This window comes from Cyprinodon tularosa, unplaced genomic scaffold (assembly GCF_016077235.1).
Source record: "Cyprinodon tularosa strain WSP-4 unplaced genomic scaffold, ASM1607723v1 ctg108, whole genome shotgun sequence".
Classification (NCBI taxonomy): Eukaryota; Metazoa; Chordata; class Actinopteri; order Cyprinodontiformes; family Cyprinodontidae; genus Cyprinodon; species Cyprinodon tularosa.
In genome coordinates this window covers 685,516-711,577 of record NW_024037871.1, presented here as the reverse complement: position 1 = coordinate 711,577, position 26,062 = coordinate 685,516, and the positions used below count along the sequence as shown (strand labels likewise).

Sequence of the window (26,062 nt, the reverse complement as noted above, 5' to 3'; positions counted from 1 at the left end):
AGCATTCCCAATCATGGAAAAGCTGTTTTTTTTCTTCCAGTGGGATGGTAGAAACATCACAGCAATGTCTTCAATGAAACAAAATAACATAAAAGATATATGAAACCTATACATACAATATATTTAACCTTAATTCTAGTAGATCAATAAGATTATCTGCCAATGGGATGAATATTTTTACCCTTAAAATAAGATAATTAGATATTATGTACTTAATTTGAGACTACAGCTGTGTTTTAGTTTAAATGCAAATTGTCTTTTTTCATTTGCAAAATGTCTCTTACCTGGTCAATTTAATTCACATTCAATAAAAAAAAAGAAAAAAAAATGATTGTAAGAAACTTTGACTTAGGTTTTTGTTTTTTGCAGTGTGTTTCTAGGGCTATTTTTCTTTTAATTAGCTTGAAAATGTTTTTTTTTTTTTATCTATCATCATTTCTTATATCACATGTGAGTCTCCAAACAATGTTTATTTAGCCAGATTTGAGCCAAAATGGCTCTTTGGATATGAAAGGGGCGCAAAATATTTCTAAGTTGAAAGAATTAAAGCAACCTGGGATTTAGAATCTCAGCCGTACTACAGTGAAACAGGTGTTCACGCCATTAATTTCACTTTAGTTTAGTCTGTAAATAAAACCTTTCCTGCACAGGTGACAAAAACAAACATCGGCCTTAGGAACTGTGTCCATATGCGCCAATCTAGATCCTCTGACCTAATCTCTTTATTCAGGGTGACAGAGGCAAAATCCAGAATGCATTTTCACAAACCGCCATTTAAACAAGAAATAAATAAAGTCAGACAGTTCAGGTTAAATGTTATGTTTATTTCCCAATATGCCTCATAAATTAAAACCTCTTTGTAATTATTTTCCTAGGAAAAAATACCTCATACATACATTTCAGTGCACAAAGCTTAAGCCATGTTATTTAAAATAAAACAGCCATTCATTCATTTACAAACCCAGTAGTAGCCACATAACTTAAAAAATAAATTAATAAAAAAAAAAAAACTAAACAAAGATGAGAACCTGCTGGTACCAACAGAACAGATGTTAAAAGAACCCCTTATTATTTTTGGTTTAGTTTCCCTATTATGTACTAAAGCATCAACTTTCAAAAAAAAAATCCATCTCATGTACATATGTGAATACTGACATTCGGAAATCTTGCTATAATCTTATTTTCTGAAACAGATGTTGCTAAAGATACTCTGGATTTCTGCGTAATTTCTTATTTACATAGTTAAGGGGATTTTTATTTTATTTGAACAACTGGAGAACCTAGCTGAACACAAACCCAGTTATTCACCACCCCTCCAAAAAACAAAACAAAAACATCAAGTCATACGCAGGAACCCTGAGTGCTGACGCTGTGCAAACACAAACAACAGGCTTGTTTGCCTTGAGTTCACCGAGCATACGTGAACGGCGGTTAAAAACGAACAAACACGTTAATTGATTCTGAGATGATGTCTAATGAAACCCAAATAAGGTCATTCACTCACTCACCCAATCAAATCATTCATTCCTCTTTACAGTTCAGGTTTCTTCCTCATAACTGATCTACTCTATATAAAGCACTTCTAGCTCATTTAGTTCTACTGAACTAAAGTTGTAAATTTAGTAAAAATTGCATTGGTTTGCTCAAAAAATCAATTTTTTTTCTCTCTCTAGTTATCATCTGTGGACTATTATCAACATGGTTCTAAACTTATCAATTAATTCAGCCTAAACTCCACATTAACATTTTCTTGATCACCACACCTTTAGACCCAGCAGCACATCGTCTCTCCATGTTGTTTTGGTAAGAAGCTAATTGAAGCTCCGCCGATCGGAAATAAGAAATGACCACGACCAAAATAAAAGATACAAATTCAAACCAAAAAAGTGAGGGTCATAGAATAAGATAAACTATCAATGGAGAGAAGCTTTGCCAAATCAAGTTTGTAGAGAGTATAAATCATCATTGATCTAAAGTGTTATGGTTAAATTTAGTGAGTGGAATAGTGGTTCATCTTCTGGTTAGCTTAGTACCTCAAAGTGCAGAAATCCAAGGGAAGTGTTTGAAGAAGCCTTCTTATGTTTAGGACCAAAGTGGTTATAGCAAAGACGACTCAATTAAACACAAACTTGGTTCTTAAAAAGTGGTCCAAAAAAAATAAAGATGTTCTGATGTTTTAGAGATTTCAGGTGCTGGGGGCAGCAGCCACTTTTAAGGTCCTGCCAGTTTATGGCCACTTGGTCCTTTGCTCCTCCAGGGCCCTCTGTCAGCAGTCAGAGATTTCAGAAGCGTTGGAGTCGCTGGCAAGTTTCCTGCGTTGCCTCACCGATTTCTCCTCATCCTGAAGAGCGGAAAACAATTATTCAAAATACAATCCAACCCAAAGAGCGTTTCCAACCCAAGAACCTTTCCCAGGAATCAGAGTGGGTTTTAACTAGGAATTCATCCCATAGAACGGCCCTGAAGGCCACGCCTTAATTACTCCCCTGAACCTTTGGTCTCTGTAGAGGGTATTATAATTTAATCATCCTATACAGACTCCTGTACTGATCACATTTTTTATTTTAACTTAAAGATACAGAAATCTGCTACTGGCTACTACAGGTGCTGGTCATAAAATTAGAATATCATGAAAAAGTAGATTGATTTCAGTAATTCCATTTAAAAAGTGAAACTTGTATATTATATTCATACATTACATACAAACTCATATATTTCAGATGTTTATTTTGTTTAATTTTGATGATTACAAATGACAACAAATGAAAATCTCAAATTCATCATATCAGAAAATTAGAATATTACTGAAGACCAATAAAAACAAAGGATTTATAGAAATGTTGGCCAACTGAAAAGTATGAACATGAAAAGTATGAGCATGTACAGCACTCAGTATTTAGTTGGGCCTCCTTTGGCCTGTATTACTGCAGCAATGCGGCGTGGCATGGAGTCGATCAGTCTGTGGCACTGCTCAGGTGTTATGATAGCCCAGGTTGCTCTAATAGTGGCTTTTAGCTCTTCTGAATTGTTGGGTCTGGTGTATTGCATCTTCTTCTTCACAATACCCCATAGATTTTCTATGGGGTTAAGGTCAGGAGAGTTTGCTGGCCAATTAAGAACAGGGATACCATGGTCCTTCAACCAGGTACTGGTAGCTTTGGCACTGTGTGCAGGTGCCAAGTCCTGTTGGAAAATGAAATCTGCATCTCCAAAAAGTTGGTCAGCTGCAGGAAGCATGAAGTGCTCTAAAACTTCCTGGTATGTGGCTGCGTTGACCCTGGACCTCAGAAAACACAATGGACCAACACCAGCAGATGACATGGCACCCCAAACCATCACTGACTGTGGAAACTTTACACTGGACTTCAAGCAACGTGGATGAAGTGCCTCTCTTCTTTTCCTCCAGACTCTGGGACCTTGATTTCCAAAGGAAATGCAAAATTTACTTTCATCAGAGAACATGACTTTGGACCACTCACCAGCAGTCCAGTCCTGTTTCTCTTTAGCCCAGGCAAGACGCCTCTGACGCTGTCTGTGGTTCAAGAGTGGCTTGACACAAGGAATGCGACAGCAGAAACCCATGTCTTTCATACGTCTGTGTGTGGTGGTTCTTGAAGCACTCACTCCAGCTGCAGTCCACTCTTTGTGAATCTCCCCCACATTTTTGAATGGGTTTTGTTTCACAATCCTCTCCAGGGTGCGGTTATCTCTCTTGCTTGTACACTTTTTTCGACCACATCTTTTCCTTCCCTTCGCCTCTCTATTAATGTGCTTGGACACTGAGCTCTGTGAACAGCCAGCCTCTTTAGCGATGACCTTTTGTGTCTTGCCCTCCTTGTGCAAGGTGTCGATGGTCGTCTTTTGGACAACTGTCAAGTCAGCAGTCTTCCCCATGATTGTGTAGCCTATAGAACTAGACTGAAAGACCATTTAAAGGCTTTTGCAGGTGGTTTGAGTTAATTAGCTGATTAGAGTGTGGCACCAGGGGCCATCAATTTTGAACCTTTTCACAATATTCTAATTTTCTGATATGATGAATTTGAGATTTTCATTTGTTGTCATTTGTAATCATCAAAATTAAACAAAATAAACATCTGAAATATATGAGTTTGTATGTAATGTATGAATATAATATACAAGTTTCACTTTTTAAATGGAATTACTGAAATCAATCTACTTTTTCATGATATTCTAATTTTATGACCAGCACCTGTATAGAGACGGAGGGAGCAAATCTAACAAAGTAAAACTGTAGGGTTTAGAAACATTTGTTACAAAACAAAACAGCTCCATTCTCATTTACAACGGTTAAGTTTGAATGCTAAATGGCACACCAGTGCATTTCTCTGTGCAAATATGTTTAGAACCACGTTAGTGTTACTAAATCCATTAGAAAGAAACCCAGCAGATTTGTTGCAGAAAATCAAGGGATATCATTTTGGAGCCATTTCTTAAAGAAGATATATCAAAGGCATGTTAGGTTTTAATTCTACATTTTTCTGTCCCTTCTATGACCTTCTGTAGCATCCAGTCATGGTCATTGAGCTCTCCTCTGCTTACAGAGGAAAATAAAGGTTCAGGGTAATTAAAACATGCCTACAAGGTTCCAGTGGTGTCACATCTGTGAAGAAAATATGCATTTGTTTGACATGTCATTTACTAGTTCTCCAGTTAAACAAATTCTCAACAAAATGAGAGCTACTGATTATTGTTATATAGCTTTGATATTTTCTCATATTCAGTTATTTCTGTGCCTGCATACTTACAGAAGCAGAATAAAACAGAGGAAAAACAAGGGAGTCTGGTTGGATGAGCTTAAACGAGCTTGTTTAAATTTTAGGGAGGTACAGAGGAAGTTATCAAGCAGTTTTAATATTTCTAATGTCTTTGTTGATAAATTTGGCTTATATGTATAATCTGGTTGTAAGTTTGATTTTAACCAGGACTCACAGTCTGGAAGACTCCATTTTGTCCCCACTCCCCTGGGGAGTGGTCCTCAGGATCCTCATCCTCCTCCTCTTCCCCCTCTTCTTCTCTCACTGTATCCATCCCATCTTCCTCGTACTCTGTCAGACAGTCAGACTCTTCTGCTGAACACAGGGATTTAAAGCACACATTATCTAAGATACTGTAACTAACCCCCACATCCATCCATCCATCCATCCATCCATCCATCCATCCATCCATCCATCCATCCATCCATCCATCTTCTGTCACGCTTTATTACAGCTGGGGTCAGGAGGGGTGCTTGTGCCTATCTCTAGCAGTGAATGGGTGAGAGGCGGGGTATACCCTGGACAGGTCGCCAGTCCATCGCAGGGCAACACAGAGAAACAGGACAAGCAACCATTCACACACTCACACCTCTGGAGAATTCTAAAGTCTAAATAATCAACAAAATAAATGAAGCAACATATGTCCCAGAAACATTCCATTTAAGTCAGAAAGGATAGATTCTTGTTCTAAATTCCAAACTAGGAAGCCGCCTTCACCTTCTGCAGCTACGTAGCTTTGCACAGGCTCTATCCTGGACACGATCTCTGCTAGATCCGTGAAGTCAGCTCCTGGACACGTGCAGGACTAAAGACACAGAGTCATCTTCATTAGTGTCGATAAAATCTCCTTTGTGGTGAAATGTATGCTCTAAATCAAACCAACATTTATGATCCAAGTGTATGAATGAGCTCAGCTTACATCTGTTCTCTTGCTGTCATTGTAGTCAGCAGAGCGGTGATCCCTCAGCATGTTCTCAATGATGTCGCCTCGAGCCCAGCCAGTGAACACCAATTTGCCATGCTGATAGCCAATGTCCTGCAAGTCATTAATACAAAAAAATGAATAAATAAAAATTAAATCAGCTATCATCAGTTTTTTAGATTTTAACCATATACTGAGGCAGGATGTAGTGAGGATATCTAAAGATGAGGTGTTTTAGAATTAATTGGTACGTTTTAAGGGGATATCTTTTCTTTTTTCTTTTTTTACATACATGCCCAACATATAAAGCAAGCAGTTATATCATTGTGCTCGTATGATTTTTAGTTGACCCGTGTCCTTGTGAATCTCCCCAAGTGGCTGCGTTAACATCCAAATGTGATGACAATTTTGGGTACATTTTCAAAAAGAATGCGTGAATTACACAATTTTCCATCCACTGGAGCAAATTCTATTTTTGCCTTTTCCACTAAACTCTTAAGATGGTTGAAAAAAGCAGACAATTCCTCATTAGTGACCTAATGTAACTTATCGCCCAGGTCAGAACATTTCAGCACAAGAACAATTTTCTTCATTGGCCTTATATGAGATTACACTCTGAGAAACTGTTTACTTTATTATTTATTTTCATTAGGTAACGCATAAAGGCATTTAAAACACATAATATATATACACTATTATATAGATAAGGTTCTCTGTTGGAATTAAATTCCCACATCAATTAATACTATTGAGATCCAACTGCAGCTCCTGATGGTACAAATATTGGTGTGGTGCAATATGTTAAAAACAGGCTATAGGAAGAAACTCCACTCACGTAGATCTCATCAAACTTGCCAAAGTCCATGGTCTTAAAGCGGTCAATAGGTGGTCTGATGTACTCGCAGTAGGCACTTTTCTTTACTACCTCTAACTGCCGCACACACGACACATACGCCAAGCGTGACTGGATCTCTGCCATGTCTGGAACCTGTGGGAACAATTCATTTAGATCAACAGCAGTGTAGGGACTGCAGCTGTTCAAAAAAAAAAAAAAAAAAACCTGAATGTTGTAAAACTGTAAATCAAATCAGTCTTATGTTTACATTTTATCACTTAAGCAATTTAAGAAATGTAAATGTCTTGAGAGCTGTACTAAACAAAATTTCATTTTGTATACACCATGTGAACAAAATGACGATAAAGTTTGTCTAAGTAAACATTTTGAAAATCAATCCATCTTAAAATAAAACTGTTGTATCTAAACAATAAAAAATAAACCAAAAACCCTCAGAAGCTTTTTCCTGTTATTCAAGTTGAATTCATCAGTTTACCTTCACTTTTTCTGCCCAGGGATTGATCCGCTTCCACAGCAGCCACCAGCCAGACAGGCTGTCGCCATAGTTACAGAGGTCCGTCTCATCCTGGCTACCCACATCGATGGCAATGACTGTCCTGGTGCCTATGTTCCTTGCAATGTCCGCTGTTGAACGTTTGACCCAGCGGCCATAAACACAGTCATACAGATGTTCAAATAAAGCAAGACAGAGAAACCAGAAGCACAGAACGGAGGGAAACAAAAACCATGTTCAATGACTTTCCTTGAACAGATTTTGGGTGGAGAAGGGTCAGGATGGACTACACCACAAAAACTCCAGTTTAGACTGCACTACTCCATTTATGGTCAAATTCATTAGGAAAAAAATCTGGTGTGGGGATAAGGGAAATGGAATAGTAAGCATGTGGTCTGAATCGTTGCTTTTCTCTCTGTCTTATTTGGCAATAAAAGTTTTTGTGGTGTTGAGTCCATTTAAAGAAGGAAACAGGAAGACCATCAACAAAACCCAAACAATAAAACCCCTATGAAAAAAAAAAAAAAAAGAGCTCTAATTCCTCTTTAAAGGAGGTGGAAATCATAACAAAGGATCCTGATTCTGAGGCTTCTGTCAATAACAGGATAACTGGGTTAGAATTGCTTCCTTTATAGCAAAGCTGAAGATCAGTGTTTTAACACATGATTCCAAATATAAGCAATTCTTTTGAGATCTTCCTCCAGGGAAGCTTTAGCCAGTACTTTTTATGTATATACATTTTAAAGCAGCAATACTATGTCTAATGGATTATACTGGAATTAAAAGGCAGGGTAAATGCTTAATAACTTAAACGCTTTTAAGTAATCAAATACACGATCTACAAAATGAATGAATAAATCAAAATTTCTTCTCTCATCAAGAAAACACACAAAGTGTTTTTTTTTTGTTGTTTTAACAAAGACAGTAGATGACTTTAAATTTCAAGTCAAAAAAAGAAGACACAGATATGAGGCTGGGCGAATTGCACTGGGGTCACTATGCTTATATTAGGTCATGAAGCTATTGTGCTTATATCTTCAAGCACAAGCATAAACTTCAAAATGTCTCCCACTGTTAAATTTAAAAAAGGCCAATTCAGTTCTGTTGCCAATGAATATAAATCTAAAATATATATAAAAAAGAAGAAAAAAAACACATTTCATGAATGAAATTTCAAAAAACAAAAACAAAGAAAAACTGAATTTTACCATCAGAACAGACTGGTGTGCTGAGTGACATAAAAGCAAATTTTGAGTAGTTTTGGTTTTCAATTACAGCCGAATCCTTCCAATTTCTTCTTCCTCTACACCAGGCTGTTTGAAGAGTAAATCCTCTCAACCTCAGAAAAAACACAGCTGGAAGTTCAATAAATTGCTGACTTTTCCCATCTTTTAACCAGTTTTATTCAACAAACTTTTCATCATCTGTTTGTTGAATAATAAATTAGGCATTGACTGATTTAGAAAGCTTGTTACTGCCATTTACTTTAACAGCTTATATGTAAATCCAAAATTATTTATAGTCCTAGCAGAATTAGGCTTAAAAAAATCTTTAAAAAAGGTTTATCCATATAATGAATATGAATTAATGTTATTTTAACATTGTAAAAAGACTGGTATATTTTAGATGATTGTTTCTTTTTTATCTAGCTTCTTGTAAAATCATAACGTAAAATAAAGTTACTAAAAACATTTTTAACCCTGGTTTAAACATACCAGAGAAGGCTTACTGAGCTAAAAGGTATAACATAGTATTGCTGAAGTTTAGGGAGTTTAACCAGCTGCTTTATGTGGTGATATAAAAATCAAAGTTGAATGAAAGAAGGAAGTGTGGTAGTTAATGTTACACAGGCAACAGGCATCCTGGCTGTGATACAAACCTGGACTTGATGCCGTTAAAGAGATGCTCATTTTATTTTCCGGCAGGACGTGGCTTTTATGGCCAGTCAAAGCTATTATTATCTGGTTTAATGGCCACAGTAACTCTGTTTGATTCACCAAAATATGGGCCTGAGTTAAACCAGTCCAAACAATATAGACGGGCTATTAAAGCTATGAGAGCCTCCTTATCACCATACGGATGTTACGCCACGGTGAGGAAGTCATTCATGAATTCATAGCCCCGACTGAATGCTTAAACTCAGCTAAAAGACATTTACGCAGTCTTTCATTTATCAACATTACCTTCTAATTAAACCATGTTTGGGTTTTATAAGCTCTAAATCAGTCAACTTTTAGAAAAAATAAAAAAAGGATTGAAACTATAATGAGCCTTGGTAATATACCAGATTCATTTTCTGAAGTCAACAAGTAAAATAAAACGACTTTCTATGATATTTAAATGGATCCAATTTGAGTAAGTATAAAAGACATTAATTACAGTCACTGGTTTAGATTAGGAAAACTCAGCATCACCACTGGACTACCCTTAAAACCCCGTCCCCTTACTTACCTCTATAAACACACGTTAGTAATTTGATTAATACAACTCCCCCTTGAAACAACATCCCCACCCATGACTCCAACTCCCCCATCCGCTAAGAAACAGGAGCTGGTCAGACAATCGGAGGTATGGAGGGTTGAGGTTGAGGGAGGGGGCTGGGGTGCCATCTGGGGCCGACTCCACCTGTACTTGCCTGGCAGGTTGTTGATGTAGCCACCGTCCATTAGCAAGTTGCCGTCTTTGGGGTCGCAGAGAGGCGGCAGGTACCCTGAGAGGGTCATGCTCGCCCGTACATAGCGCCACAGAGAGCCTGGCACACCAGGGAGGGGAGGAGGGAGGGGGTGGGATAACAGCTCAATAATGTTTGCTAAACTTTAATTGATTAGTGTGTTGACACAGACCACAATCCAAACACCGGAGGGGGCTCAGCCAGAGGACGGAGGCTGATCCCTGCATGGGCTGGGACTGCAGTGCTGCTCAACTTTAGACTCTGTTGCAAACCACATCACCTGACACAGAAGCCCTGGGAGACTTGTGCAAAAGGCAATAAAGGATACGGCAACAACCAGAGAGCGCTAAGGCTTGCTCAGACCTCCAAATCTTGTCCGATCAACAATGCTACATTACTTCTGTGTGAATTCATTCATCTTGATAATTTAAATTTTGGAGCAGCCGCATCAGCCTCCTATCTGTGCTCTGTTTATTGTAATCTTTCTAGAGACATACGTAGCTGTAGCATATGTTGATGAGACAATATTTCAAGGTCTTTCGCTGTGAACATGGCAGACAAGCAACTAGCCTACTCAGTCCTGCAGTAAAGCTCGGTGCCAGCAGGGGGGAAGAGCAGGCTAGAAGCTGCATGGATTGGAAGGATAAGGAGCACCACAGAGAAAAGCCAGGGGTGCCGCTGTGCATGTAGTAAACTCATCGCTGAGGTGGGATTATCTATTAAAACATGAGAGGCAGCCATCTGCACGAGTGTCCGGGTTTGTTTGGTTCATGTAAGGGAATTAAATTGTGCAACAGCAGGATCCAGAACACACATTCTCATTTTTACAACTAATCAACAAGAACTGGCATGCAGATAAAAGGAAGCAAAGCCAGGGAAGAGAAGAGGAGCTGAGCAGGAGAGGCTGAATATGTTCCTGTAGGTAGATATGAATAAAATAAAACAGGACAGAGATGAACTCACTGAAGGTCAGGATAAGTTCAGTCCTCAGGAGAGAAACTTTTAGATCCTCCAACCCCTAACAGCACAAGACGTACGATGCAGGTATGATATTTCAGGACTCTTGGGATTCATATCTTAAACGGCATTTGTTTTTGTCCTCTTTTCATGTTAAAACCTTCAAATTCAAAGTATTTTTAGGGGATATATAGTGATACCAGGTAAAGCAGGGCTGTTAAGTAGAAGGAAAAGTGTGTATGAATAATGCGTCTTCTATTAGAAAAAAAAATAACTTTTTTTTAGTAATACCTTTTTAGTGGAATTAAAGCTGCAGATAAAAATTTATTCTTTCCAGCAAATAGACATAGTTTGACCTGAACTACTCCATTTTAGACTGGATGGAGGGTTACTGTCATTTTGCTTCCAGACAGTAATGCTCTTTGTGGAGCTGAAATACGTTCTGAGTACATGGGATCAAGAATGGAGCTAATCAAGACTGTAATGGAAAATTAATACTAAATATCATGTCATAAAAAAAGACATTGTATTTGCTACAGAAGGTCAACATCTGTCAATCCAAGCAGTGATTCTAGTCCATGTATTAGCCATGGTCCTGAACTGCTCGGAGCCATATTTGTGAAGTGTGGGAATAAAAGCTGTGCTTTAACATATCTGAGTCAGAGATCTCTAAGGCCGTTCTGGCTGCTTCTTAGGCTAAACCTCCTTGTCTGATCAGTCAGTCGATGCAGAAGGACGGTCATGTCTCTGTAAGTTGCCGACTGTGTCACAGTATACTGATTCCAAGATGATGGAATGAATGGTGCTCAGTGAACAATCTAAGCTTTGGTTGTTGTTTTATTACCTATTCCTGCCTTAAAGAAGTCCACAGTAAAATCTCTAACCCATCTGGTGGGTTCATCCAAGATATCAGAGTAAAACAAAAACAAAAAAATGCAGTCCTTACTTTTATAGATTTCATAATGATTTTTAAAACCATGCATACTTTCTGTTGGCCCATCACGTAAAATCCAGATAAAAGGTATTTTTTGGTTTGTGGCTGCAAGGTGTTAAAAAATGCTAAAAAAAAAATAAAACAAAAACAACTGTAAGAGGTTTGATTTGTTTGCTGGAAATCTATATCTTTAAATCTATCCCCATCATAAAATCAATACCTAATGTTTAAATGTCGACAAAGTCCCAAGCTGTTTAACCAGATTCAACCAACTCATCTGCTAGAATCTCTAGTTATTGCATGAAAATAAACATTTTAAAAAGAGAGCATAGGTCAGTATTTTTATGCGGTACATGTCTTTAAATTTTCAGGAAAAAGAAAAGATTTAGCAGAAACAAAAAAAAAGAAAACACCTGATGGTCGTGCTTTAGATGATTAAACATGCAGGGGCAACATCTCTGATCTCAGAAATGTTGCACGGCTGGATCATATTCCTTCAAATAGAGTGAGTTCTGTCAGTTTATCACAAAGCCAATTAAAACTACAATAGGATGTATTTAAAAGGATAATAAACAATCTATGTCATAAATGTGGGATTGTGCATTTCCTTCCAAACCATGGGCTCCCAATGTCCACCTTGTCAAGGACGGGTTAGTGACAAATGAGAAGTGGGAAAGAGTAAAGAGGAGGGTAGCCAAGTGGTTGACTGTCGATTCGGGGACCAAAACAGGAGGTTTTAGTGATAGGGTGTTTGAAATCTGACCTGGGACATTGTTAACATAGCAACCATCCACAAGCAAGTGGCCATCCTTGGGGTCGCACAGGGGAGGTAAATAGGGGGTGTAGGAGGCGCTGGCTCTAACATAGCGCCAGACGCAACCTGTCGGGAAATGGAGATGAACAAGGAGGATCACATAAAATATGAGCCCGACCGCACGTCACGCATGGAGAAAAAAAATGAGGACAGAGAAAGGAACAGAAAAGGAGGTAAAAGGTGGAGAGGGAGAAATGCCCGTGACACCGAGACAGAAAATGACAGAAGCAACAGGGAGAAGAAAGAAAAGGAAGTGCTTTCAGCAAATCTACTTCCAATACTGTGCTAAAGTCCTGGGGCATCCCAGTTTTCTTTAGACAGTCTGTCAGGCATTTATGCAGACTCATAATAGACATCACCAGCACAACAACCTACAAAACAGCCAAACCAAATGATGCTATCACCGCCATGCATAACAGTGTTTTGAAGTCTAAAAGCCTTATTTCACCAAACACATCTATTCCCACTAAGGCCAAATGAATGGTATAAGGGATGTTGCTAGTCCTTTAAGGCAAAGACAAGTTTAACTTATTCTTCAAGGTGCTAGACTGAGGAATTCCTTGCATCTTGAATGTCCAGCAAGATCCATGTGAATGTGAAACATACCTTACAATAAACATTGACAGCAGACCTCTTCCAGTTATAATAAGCTTAATCCTTGGCCCTAACCTTCCTTTCATTTCTCATTTCTAAACCAAAAAGAAATGCTTTACACTACAAATCATAAATCATTTAGTAACATATACAGCATGTTAGTAACATGCCCACAACTTAGTTATGTTGAATAATACATGGGACAGGCTTAAAAACTGGTTGGAAACATATTTAGAACATATTTAGCCTGAAATAAGTGCAGTTTATCTAAAACCTGCCATAAGGATATAACTGCTGTATGGCCCTGTTTTAATAGAAATAACATACCTAAATTCAAACTTATGACCAAATTCCTGTTTTAAAAATATATTAATATTTAATGCAGCATCTTAAAAAATGGTGGAAGAATGAACCAAATACATCCTCTAAAATAGCTCAAAATGGATGACTTTCATGTAAAAGATTTGGCAACATAAACCTCTGACTCAAACTGCCAAAACTCTCTAGATTAAATATTTAAAGTTCTTGGTGCTAGGTGAAAAGTATTTTCCAGAATACAGTTATTGACCAAGATCATTTCAAAAGTCTGTCAGAAAATATGGTACACTGGAAGAAAATATCAACATCCTGGATGGTGTAAAACTAAAACAGCCAAATTTCTTTTAATGGCGTAAAAATTGGTAGAAAGATTAGAAAAAATAAACCAATAAAAAAATCTTGATCAGCTTAATATCAGTCAAACTCATTGGTTAACTAATGAAAACCATAAAAAAAAAACTTGTTTAGAACCTGAGATTCTCTTTATTTGGAGCTTCGAATGAGTTTAAAACAGCATTAGTGTTGTTAGGAGACTGGCTAAAACAGGTAGTCTGGGAGAACAACTCTGGTGCAACAAGGAGAAATGTTCCGTGATGGAAAAAGGAAAAGTGAGTGAGTGAGTGAGCAGACCGGCAGTTTTCATCTGCTTGAGATGTAATCATTAAAAGTAGTCCCAGTAGTTTCGACGGTAGGATGAAACCATGAATGGTATAAAAAGTCCAGTCTCTTTCTATCTGAGCCATGGAAAAGGCATCTAGTAACTTTTTCCTTCCATAACTGCTTGCTGAAAAAGCACCAAATCAAACTACCAGAGGTTTAGAATGGAAGTAAATAAAAGACACAAACAATGTAGCATGTTATTAGGGGAAAGATGATGAAGATTTAAGAGTGATGTGTTCTGGATCCTACAAGTTGACATGAACATGGCAGGGGGGGGGGGGATTGTAGTGCCATGGAATCAGCATCTACACAGGTTATTATAACTAGAGCACAAGCTTTAAAAGGCTGTCTGTGTTATGTGTATTTATTCTGCAACAATATTAAACAGGTGATTCAGACAAACGATAAAAAGAAAGAAGCTTCTATGAGGAGGAGGAAAGTGGAGAAAGTGAATCAGAAGAGGGATAAAGAGTCTATATAAAGCTCATAATGGCAGTAATGACAGAGGAAAAAGGTGTTCTCCAACAGTTAGTCCAGAAACATGCCAAGATGCAAACACCAGCAGCATTCCTGCAGGACCACAGACTCTAACCTCAGGAAATCCAGCACTAAGACTCCAGGAATGGCATCTGAATCAGCAACAACTCAATGTGATGCACCATATTGTAAAGGATAGTTAAGTATTATATTGACTGAAAATAAAGTATTATATTGACTGGAAATCAGAGCACTGGATTTGTGAGGTTTATAGAAGAAGGTTAAAAATCTGCTAAGATCTACTCAAAACATTTAATAAAAGCAGAGACAGGCACAAATCAGGGTTCTCATTTATATAAATTCATTGAAAGATGTTTCCAACTCTCTGGCTGCAGCAACTTTAACACATTTAGAGGTTTATTTGTACAGAATTGTCAGCGAGCATGTCAATAAAGTTTATGTGTTTGACTTTGGTTTCTGTCCGTTCCTAATTTTAGACCTGTTTTGTTCAGACTAGACTTTCTATAAGCCTCTTTCTCACTAAAAATTGTAGTGAGTGTGTTTTATTGTTTTGCTCTTTTATCTGTTCCAATTTTTTTTAATGTAAACAGAGTTGTTGTGGCTTGGTAGATCAAATGTGGCCGGCACAGTGTGTTGATGTCCGTATGTTGCGCTCAAGGGTGTCAGATAATTTAACGGGTTGACCCAGGTCTAATGTTCCTACCGTTCACTAATCAGAGCTGAGCCGTTTAAAAGTGATTATAGTCCGGGCAGTTTAGTGAGCAATACACACTGCCACTAAAAGCCAATTTTTGCCAGGTTTAAACTGATTTTTTTGCCAGTAGTAAAGGGTTATATATTCCTGAGGTATTTTTGATGCAGAGAATAAAGACCAGGTCCATCACCTCCAGTTCTCCTAAATGCTGTCAATAAATGCTGAAAATTAGGGTTTAGACTAAATCTTTGGTCCAACCTATGTGAACTGAGCCTTAGATTACAAGAGGTTTCAGTGTATCTAGGTATTCTTTGAGAGGCATCGCTTTAAGCATTTTCAAATTTGCACCATTTATGTGTGAGTTTTGAGTGTTTTTTTCAGGGTTTGGTGCACGTTTGCACCTGTCTGCAGTTATAACAATGGCAATCCAAATCAAAGGGAAAGCAGGCGTCAGGAAGCGGGGAAAACAATGAATGCATAGACTATTCTGCCAACCAGTATTACAACCAATTACCAATTATTCATCTGCTTGAAATGAGAACTTAACATGACAATAATCGGACTTGGTAAGAAACCATTTCCTGAGTATTGTGAAATATCTGCATAGTTCCTAAATTTATTTGGTCTTTGGTACAATTTGTAAACTTTATCTCTGCATTTATTAAGTCCAATCTGCTAAGGGTTGAATTTTTCTGTATTGAGCTGCAGGTTATCAGAAATATAATTTTTAGATTCAACATTAGGTATATAAATGTTCCAGAATAGCTCTTGATGGTTGACTGACTACAATAACACGCTGTTAGACTGCTTCTTTGAAGTAATTGAAACCCATTTTAGTCAGCGCCAATTCCACACAATTGTCCTGTTAAATGTTGGGAGTGACAAACACATACCTTTATTTGCTTTAATGCACATTTGCTGCTGAATCATTGTGAAATATATATGGCAAAAGATCAAAACTGAATGCTGATAAAGAAAAAAAAATGGCCTTCGACCCAGCTCAGCTGTCACTCACCATCCTGATGGACCCGCATGGCGGAAGCTGTGATGTCTGTGGTGACGTTGAAGTATGGAAGCCACAGATCCTGAACATAAAAGACATTAACATCTGTAGTAATTAACAATATTTGTCTATTTGTTGAATATAGAATCTTTCAGAAATGATCGCGCCTGTTCAAAAAGGTTTTGTCTCACCTCAATTTGCTTGTCCTGAAAGACTTTATAGATACTGGTGTTAAAAGCTGAACCGGAGAACATGGAGGTGATGGGGTAGGTGAGGTCCAGGACTGTTTTAAATACTGAATTCATTGCCTGTTAAGCCAAAAAAATAAAAATAATACAAATATTCACTATTGATTCCTTGAATGGAAAAGATTAAAGTCAGGGATTTTTTTCCATCTTGCATACAAATATGTCAACACGTATGAGATATAAAAAAAAAAGAAAAGAAGGAAATGTCCTGAACCTTGGACCACTCCCTAGCTCTTTGTTTAGTCCGAACAGCACTTCTCTCCTCTGCATACAGAGCTCCGATGAATGAGCCGATCGATGTGCCACCCACTATGTCAATAGGAATCCCTGCTTCCTCCATAGCTTTAATCACCCCCACATGTGAGCAGCCTCTGTATGGGAAAAAAGCAGACGCAAAGGTTCAGAATGGGGCAATTTATATGACAGTGTAGATTATAACAAAATGATTCCTGAGAGTGACTGAACCCGTTTGCACTATAAAAAACACCAGAGGTAATATTTCTGCTCGAAGAAATAAAAAATATGAGTTGCAGGTTGTTTGATAAAAGGTGTTGTTTATAAGCCGACTAAGAATTGAGAAATTCTAAGGAAATCTGATATTGTTGTACTTGATAGGCAAACTACAGATTAGAGTCCATAATGTTTCTTTGGGCTCAGATGAGCTCACCTTGCTCCGCCTCCTCCTAGCACTAGTGCAATGCTGTTTCCAGTGAGGACTCGGGCCAGCCGAGAGAAATCGCTGTGTCTATCCGCCGTTTTCTCAAACACCTTCTCATAAACCTCCCTCTGCAAAGAAAATACAAAGATCCTCCATTCCAGCTTTATTTACAAACAACTTGAAATAAAACAATTAGCTCTTAGCGCAACACAAAAAAGCCCTAAAGAGCATAGAAACGTACAAGTTTAGTGGGGCCACGTCTGGAGAAAACCCTGCGGGGACACTTTAGGTGGAGATGACCGGAGCACCAGCTGCGCATGTTTAGCCACTCGACAGTTCTGGACGGACCCGGTCCATCCTCTCTGTGCAGGAGGATGAGTTTCTTCAAAGCTCGGACTGCTGTGTTTTCCAGCATCTGTTCCAACTTCAGGGACAAAGAGTGGGAGGAGTGCCAAAGTGACGTCATTGCTCTTACAAACCTTTACTCCAAACTCTCTGCCTACAAACACCTACTTCTCCCAGAGCGGGTTCCTGGTCCCCCAAACCCACTATAAGGATGCAGTCAGCCTGCCGGATGCAGCGCTGAGTCCACGGCGTCATGCTGTTGTCAGTCTGGTATAGAACGATTCGATTGATGTCCTCCTGCTGGGCCAGCCAGCCAGACAGTCGATACTCATGGATACTAAAATTAAGAATACAGTATTTTAATCCAGTAACCAGAATCACTTACTTAAAGGAAGAAACTCCGATAAAAAACTGTAAACCAATCTGTCTGTATGAAAGGTTGAATTGTGTCTATAAAGGGTCCTGAGGTGATGTGTTGTGAATTGGTTCTATAAACATGAAATTAATTCAAATAAATTTAAGAAAACCAGGCTAAGTGTTTGTTGAAAAAAGTAAATGGGTAATTAAACTCCTAAATTAAAGTAAAAACTAAATTCTTCCCTTTCCATCAGACTGACCTGTCCAAAGCAGAAGCTCCCAGACGCTCCCTGATTATATCGCTGGTGAGAAGCAGAGTGGGGCCTTCAAGAGTCCAAAAGAAGGGAAGGTAAACAATTTACAACCAAAAGAAATAGAATAAAAGACAATATCATAGAAATCTGTCTCTACAAAATGAAAAAAATATGTACCAATGGCACTGAGGGCATGGCTAAGCTCCAAGTTGAATGCGTTTATTGGAACTTCATCACATACAGGAAGCACAGCCACAGTGGAGAGGTTACTAGCTGGGTTTGTAACATCTGCACTTGTTGACATACTTGGCAAACTCAGAGCTGAACCTGATTAACAGGGAGCAGGGTGTGTGAATGACATACAAGAGACAGAATAGAGACATGAAGGAAGGATTTATCATCTTCTGACCTGAGAACGGACCCCGGCCCTGTTGCAGGTTCCCCAGAATCTTCTGACCGAGCAAGTGGATCAACCTCGTCACAACCTGAAGGAAAGAAAAACAACACCACAGAAACAAAAATCAACCATAATAGTGCCATAAAGTGCCAAAACAAAGGATAAATGAATAAATACATATAGATAAGTATTTATATACCCATAGATGTGATAACATCAATAATTTAAAGAAGTTAAACTGCAGATAGAGATGTGCATTTGCATAAATACACGAGTCCTTCAGTTAGGGAATACTTAAATATATGTGAACTTATTATATATGAATATAAATGCTGGGACCTGGCTACGGAGCTTCTCATGCTTTCCTGACACTGGTTAGTATTTATTTATTTATAGGTTCTCAGTTGGTAACTTAAAAACCAAAGGAATCAATGAAAATGACATAGACTCCAACTGTGATGCTGCTGATCAAAAATGAAAGGTTTCATAAATAACAAAAAAAAAATAAAATTAAAATTTTTAACATCCATTTTTTATGTAATCTGTTAAAAAACATGACAGGCATTAAATAATGGAAACCACCTGCTATTATCAAGGCCTAGAAAGACTTTTCAAAACTACAAACTTTGCAGAAATCATGATGAGCAGTGAATTAATGATAGTCATTAACCTGCGGATATCTCCTTTTAATGTTGTTGAGCGTTCCCTCTGGCAGTTTAACCAGCTCTGTGTCTCTCACAGCATGAACTGTTGTGGCCCTGGGCTGCTTGGTCAATGCCTCCACCTAGAGGACAACAAAGGAAAGAATAAAAAATAAATAAATAAATAGAGTAATTCATGAAAAGCATTTACGAAAGCTAAAATGGATACATTTTAAAGAGCATAGGGTTTCTTACCACACCAATGAGGTCTCCTCTACCATATTCCCCAACCAGCTCTTTCTTGCCATTTGCCTTACGGATGACGGAACGTAGACGTCCATTCAGAATAATATAGGTGCAGTCGGACTGGTCATCCTGCCTATGAGTAGGATTATAAAAATGAAATAGTCGTCACCATCAAAAATAAGAACTATAACATAGCAATCTTGTTTAGTTTTTTCTGTTTTTTCCAAGTTTCCAAATTAATACTACAAGGTTCTTTATTTTTGGCATATCAATAAATTGTAATATGTTCTACCTTCTTTTATTAACTCTATAAAGGAACTCTGTGATATTTGTATCATTAAAAGATGATGTATGAATAAACTTTTAATACTTTGGATATTAGCTCACATCGAATCAAAACTACAACATCAGTTTACCTGACATAAGATCATACATATAAGCAATGAAATTGATTTATAAACATTAACTTTTAAAGCTACAGTGTGTAATTTTCAGCGACATCTAACGTCCAGACTGCAGACCGCAGCAACATGAACATCTCCCCCCCACCGCTTCTTCCCCTCAACAGTATGGCGAGCGTTACGGGACAAAATGTCTTCCACGACGTCCGCATCACCTAGCTTCTCAAGTGATGAGGTTTGTTTACATAGATAATTTTACAGATAGTATTTCATTAGTCTGTGTTCTCAGTTCATCTCTCTCAACTTGCCGTAGTTACTTTCGAGCGTAATGAGCGATCTCGCAATCGCTAGTTTGTTGGCTCTGCGCTGCCGTAGCGCAAAGATGTCTGCCTCCATGGCTACGAGACCCGCTCCTATGTAATTATAAATAACGAATTCTAAGGCAATGCAAATATTAAGGTTAAAAGGCTGAGCTCGTAGATGATGATAAATAACATAGTTATGTATAATATATTACATTTCTGACTGTATATCCCTGTAATTATTACACACTGTAGCTTTAAGTTCAGTGAGGCCTTCTTACTTATAGACTTCTAAGACTGACAGTTGTCAAGCAGAAACCTTCCATGCAGCTGGTAATTTTTACAAACTGCTGTATCCGAGTATAATAATGGAAAATTGCGTGGAAGGAAAAAGTTTAAAAAAGAGGTGCACAAGCATGCAACAAACTTTGGTGCTCTGACAGCTGACAATCCTCAAGCTGCCAATCCATCACCTGACTGTGTAGTTTAAGATTTCTGTATCAGAAACCTTCCATTCTTTTTCCATAACTGTTTATTCCCTTTTAAAGATGACTAATATGTTAATTTCTTCCAAAAAAGAAACATCTGTTTTCACAACCTGTAAGTTGTACACATCATGAATACATCCATTCATGGTCATTTTAATGTGTACGTTTCATTTTTAAAATTTACTGAAATAAAATGACTCTGATAGGACATTCTAGTTTATAGCAATGCACATACTGGTCTGATCCAACATCAGCCAACATTGTGGAAATAAACAATGAGAAATGAGAAAGTAGGCAAAACATGCATTGAAATTTTTTTTTGGCAAATATTTCTTTATTTAGCAAAATATCTTTCAATTTGTATATGTAAGAAAAAACTAGAAGTACCTGTAGAGGGCTCTGCCAGCTTCTACAGCCATCCAGTCAATTGCAAAGTCCATCTGCCTGACGAAAGCTGACATTCGAATGGCCACTGTGTGGGCCACACTCAGAACTACGCTGGGCTGTTCCCTCATTATCCTGCAGGGGGCAGAAATGGGTAGAAACAGGGTTTGAATGAACTGCAAAACACAGTAAATTGAACAGCAATGAAAGAAATCTCATTGTATGCAATAATTAGTAAAATTTAAAGGAACATATGCTGATTCATGAAAGCTCAGCTCTTTGCAATGTTCATAACTAGCATCTTTTTTTACAATCCAAACCACTCAGGTCTTCTAGCTCCAGCCTGCTCTGCATACCTAGAACCAGAACTAAACATGGAGAAGCAGCATTTAGTTCCTATGCTCCACTAATCTGGAACAATCTTCCAGAAAACTGTAAAAGTGCGGAAAGCCTGAGTTCCTTTACATCAAGACTAAAAACACATTTGTCTAGGATTGCCTTTGACTGTTCTAGTTCAACAGTTCAACTGAAACATCATTAGTTCAACTTTTTTATTTTCTTTAATCCAACTGTTTTTAATGTACTTTTTTTCCCTACTTGCTTACATTCTGTTTTATTTTCCTATATTTTAATCATGTAAAGCACTTTGCATGGTCTTTGTACTAAATTGTGCTATACAAATAAATTTGCCTTGCTTTGCTTTGCCATGTGATCTGTGCCACAGATAAGAAGAAAGACTCACTCATAGAAATCTGACTTTGAGATCTTCAGGTAAGTACAGTCTCGGACAGCCTTAACGGTAAAGATAAGGGGTTCTCCCGTGAGCACAGCGAGCTGGCCAACCATCTCTCCAGGGTGGGTAACAAACAAGCAGACGGCCTCCTGTTTGTCGATCATTCGCTGGTAGACATGCAGGCAACCAGAAAGGACAAAGTGCAGACTCACATCCTACAGAGAACCAAACAGAAATAAGAGGGCATGTTTGTTTGCTTAAGTCACAGTTGCGGCATATACACTTCTGAAAAGAGGAAGTTGGAAATCAGTGCTTTTAGACATAAAGATGTATCATAACATACCTGATCTCCCTGTCTAGCTAAAACAGCTCCAGCTTTGGCATGGTGAAGAGTTGCTCTCCCGCTTAACAAACCTGGATCCTAGAAGAGAGAAGACAGACATAAGGTAATTATTAGTGTTGCACGAACCATTTTGAGAGCCATAAGTTTATTCAACTATTGTCACCCACTCCTGGTAGGCAATAAAATGTTCTACTGGATTCACTTTGTATTAGATTTTTTCCTGCTTCACAAAGGTAAACAGCAGCTTGACAAAGCCATGATGGCAATTATTTTACATTATTATGGTATCGGTATCGGCCAATACTGCACAGCCAGGTATCAGGTATCGGGGCCAAAAATGGCATCGGCGCAACACTAGTAATTATGTAGATGAGAAGATAAAAGGAGCCAAAGCTAATTGAAAACAAACAAAATATTCACATCTTATTTAAAATATGAGCGGTAAAATGCATCTGAGAAATTGTCTTCTAGTTGCATGACTGACATTTTGAAATATTTTTTTGTGAAACACAAACCTGCAGAAAGAGGATCTACCCTATTGCATCAAATTAATGTGAACACCATCTTCACACAGAAACAACATGGGGTTATTCCCCTTTAACACAGCATCAACTATTAGAGTTTAAAATGATTACTTTAGATGTGCTGATGAAGACTGTCAATCACCAAGGGAATGCTAACCTCATTATCCACTCAGAAAAAACAACAGGCAGAAAAAAACAGAAGCAAATGGCATTTTGTTTTTGTAGATTGATTCAGTTAGATGGAAGCTCATTCCATGGTTCCTCCACACATTTAATGCAACTGCAAACCTTCCCAGATTCACGGTAGATGAAGTATAAATATAAAAGCTCAATGTGAAGCTACTGCAGATAGTTTCAAAATCAGTGGATGGAAAGATGGAGAAAAAGGAAAGGACTAACATCTGGGCTAATCGATGGATGGATAATCAAATGGAAGGATAGATAGATCAATCAATGAAGAGATGAAAAAAAGAGGATGATAAGGAAGGGTGAATGGATATTCAAACAAATGGATGGATGGATGGATGGATGGATGGATGGATGGATGGATGGATGGATGGATGGATGGATGGATGGATGGATGTCAACAGGTTTTTTGAAATAACAATAAAAAGAAAGCAAAATCTCGGGCTGCGACTAACGATTATTTCAGTAATCGATAAATCTGACGATAAGTTTTCAGATTAATCAATGAGCAGCCAGTTAGCAGAAGGTGCTGTAAAAGAGATTTCATGCAGATCTTAATCGGGTGAAGCTAAAACTACACCGCTCAAGGAAGTCTGGATAAAACATACTGAGAAACAAAAATGGTTTTTCATCTTTAACACAAAATATATATATTTTTCCATTTACGTTCTGTTTTGAGGTCAGCTGCCCTTTCAGCTAAGGGCATATTTTACAGTCTATTTATTCATGTGAATGATTAATCAATTACTAAATAAGTTGATAATCATTTCAATAATCATTTAATCACCATTTATCCAACTGATTGTTTTAGCTCTAGTACCCTCATACATGAAGAAAGTACAAAGTGCTTCCCCCTTCACTCTTAACATTTCATAAATTAAAGCCTGTCAAAAACAAATTTAGCCTGCATCACCAATTCTTACAAAAAAGAACATGGACTCTCAGTTAAGCCACATGCTATAACCAAAGTTATTATTTAATAAGTTACTTTAAACTAAGCTATAATGTTAAAGTAGAGCTTGATTAATTTGATGTTGCTTGCACAAGAACAGAGATGTATATTAAATATTTACATTAACTCAGGTACAGTTACTTGAGTAAACGCTTGAAAAAAACAACTTACTTTTAGGAGTAGGTTTACTGTTCTGTACTCCTTACTTTTACTGGAGTAATATTCTAGGAAAAGTATCATTATTCCCACTTGAGTAAAATCTCTGACTACTCTGTCCTCTCTGAGTAATTTGAACTACTGTAAAATCAGGTTAACATACAGTAAACAGTAAAAATTAATAGAGATATTTCTTCACCCTGTCTTAATGAATATACAGTTGCAAGGATTGGTTTTGTGTTGGAAAAAAATGTTAAAAGTATGAATTTGTTATTTATATTCATGACATTTTTATTTTTAGTCATACGACTCTTTAAAAGGCCAGAACTTGCATATAAAGTATGTTTTGCATAGTTTATAACCATTAAATCTGGTGTCGTGATCCAACAGTTACCCAGTACTCAAGTAGCCCTTCTACCAAATACCTTTTTAATTTTACTTGAGTAATTTCTTAGATGACTTTTTACTTTTTCCTGAGTAGAAAAAATGTTAAAGTAGTGCTACTCTTACTTGAGTACAATTTTTTGTAACAAACTGTAAAATGAAATACAGTTTGTAAATAAATGAAAAAGCAAATCATACCTCAATCCGCATGAGTCTGAGAACTTCTTTTTGAGCTTCCTCAAACAGAGAAGCGCTGGAGCGGCTGGATACGGGTGTGAAAATGTTGTCTAAACCCGATTCTTCCTCAGGATACAAGTAAATACCTGATGGAACCTCATCCACTGTTACTCTCCTCTCACGTTGTTCATGGGAAACAGACTGCAAGATTGAAGAAGATAGAAGATGCATTATTAAATAAAGGCAATTTAATACATAGTTTCATAGAAGTACAGTAACTAGATTTATGCAGTTGGTTTTATCAATATGATGATAAGTTATTGTAGCTTCAGTTTTTTGTTTCAAAGAGAAATTGAACACACTGGTCATAATTGCTTAGTTCATGTGAGGAGGATTGTAACGCTAAATTTAATCTTTTAGTCAGGCATTCAATGGTAACTTTATTACCTTTACCAGAGATTCACATTTATTTGGAGATAAATACATTTTTCATATCTTGATCATTTGAACCCTGCATAGAAGTGAGCTTATCTCAGAGATTTGTAGTGGACCAACCCGAGTGAATGTGGGAGGAGTGTTGCCGTCTTCTGCAGACACAGAAATCCGTCCTCTCTCATATGCCATGTCAAAATCTGATCTCAAACTTTTCTGAATACCTGCAAAAACAACAAGGAAACAATTTTACTATGGTAAAGAATCTATTCCAAATCTATTTAATTCTGGCTTTAAATTGGTTCACCTTCAGTCATTTCTCTGGACAAACATATACATAAAATATTTGTTTATGCAATTCAAAGCAGGAATGGTTGCTTTCTTGTTGATTTGTTATGTTTATAAATAAATAACATTTTGATGCGTCATAACTTCTAAAAGAGTTCATAAAGCAAAAATTTTCCTCTCTGCAGACCTTAATTTTAATCAGTTTGGTCATAAAACCATAAGTCAATGAGTTACTGCTTCCAAATAACCAACAAAGAAACTGCAGCTAGAACAGTTTTGAAAAGCAGACCAGAACAAAATAAACATTGTCTTTTAAGCAACAAACTGTTTAGTTGATAAGACTCTTTAAGAGGAAGCTCGTAATGGTTTATAAGTTGAAATGATAAGCAGCGACTGTGATGATAAGGCTCAGAGAGCATTTAAATGCAGGCGCTGCACTTAAATGCAAAACAGACCTGAACCTGAACTCTGGTTAGTCAATAATATGTATTTTTTTCTTTATGCATTTCAAACCATAAAGTGCAAAAGTAAAATAGAAAGCTGTTCGGATAGGGCTGGGTGATAATTGAATATCAATATATAGCAATATTCAAAAACGACACAGAGGCTGTGTGAGTGATCACTTTCACCACAGACACTGAGTCAGTGGCTGCAGCTGTATGCTGTGCTTAGCCTAGCATAAGCTCCAACATAATACATTTTAGCTACAAACTGATCGGCCATGATAAGATGACCAAACGTCCAGGTTTTGGAGGTCTTTGATTTTAGCATTTGATGAATGATCTGTAGAATCATGTTGCTCATGCAATGCAAAAACTATCCATCTAACTAAGTCTTACAACCTTATATATCTTTCTAAAAAGTCTCTTTGATCTTAATAATATGCAATAATCTGCACACGGTAGCAAGACAATTGCATTTGATAAGACTTCTTGAAATCATGAGATAAATTCTTATGTTACAGTGAGCATAGAAGA

General features: G+C 37.5%; 1 protein-coding gene across 5 annotated transcripts in view; it reads right to left on the bottom strand.

The window, feature by feature from the left end:
- Window positions 1-803: 803 nt before the first annotated feature.
- Window positions 804-26,062, bottom strand: part of pnpla6 (patatin-like phospholipase domain containing 6) — a 47,833-nt gene continuing 22,574 nt past the window's right edge. The window contains exons 14-37 of one of the 5 annotated variants that reach the window (XM_038291095.1): window positions 24,921-25,021; window positions 24,387-24,566; window positions 21,987-22,064; window positions 21,653-21,858; window positions 20,914-21,045; window positions 19,345-19,468; window positions 19,119-19,232; window positions 18,461-18,536; window positions 18,229-18,378; window positions 18,058-18,121; window positions 17,609-17,777; window positions 17,337-17,519; window positions 17,105-17,223; window positions 16,652-16,808; window positions 16,381-16,497; window positions 16,202-16,271; window positions 12,372-12,488; window positions 9,682-9,798; window positions 7,029-7,177; window positions 6,533-6,685; window positions 5,695-5,811; window positions 5,493-5,580; window positions 4,951-5,090; window positions 804-2,341 (exon numbers count right to left, since the gene is read on the bottom strand). In XM_038291095.1, the coding sequence (XP_038147023.1) occupies window positions 2,267-2,341; window positions 4,951-5,090; window positions 5,493-5,580; window positions 5,695-5,811; window positions 6,533-6,685; window positions 7,029-7,177; window positions 9,682-9,798; window positions 12,372-12,488; window positions 16,202-16,271; window positions 16,381-16,497; window positions 16,652-16,808; window positions 17,105-17,223; window positions 17,337-17,519; window positions 17,609-17,777; window positions 18,058-18,121; window positions 18,229-18,378; window positions 18,461-18,536; window positions 19,119-19,232; window positions 19,345-19,468; window positions 20,914-21,045; window positions 21,653-21,858; window positions 21,987-22,064; window positions 24,387-24,566; window positions 24,921-25,021 (2,996 nt within the window). In that variant the 3' untranslated portion in view covers window positions 804-2,266. The remainder of the gene's footprint in view (window positions 2,342-4,950; window positions 5,091-5,492; window positions 5,581-5,694; window positions 5,812-6,532; window positions 6,686-7,028; window positions 7,178-9,681; window positions 9,799-12,371; window positions 12,489-16,201; window positions 16,272-16,380; window positions 16,498-16,651; window positions 16,809-17,104; window positions 17,224-17,336; window positions 17,520-17,608; window positions 17,778-18,057; window positions 18,122-18,228; window positions 18,379-18,460; window positions 18,537-19,118; window positions 19,233-19,344; window positions 19,469-20,913; window positions 21,046-21,652; window positions 21,859-21,986; window positions 22,065-24,386; window positions 24,567-24,920; window positions 25,022-26,062) is intronic. The other 4 variants (XM_038291102.1, XM_038291118.1, XM_038291110.1 and 1 more) reach the window with 4 other exon arrangements.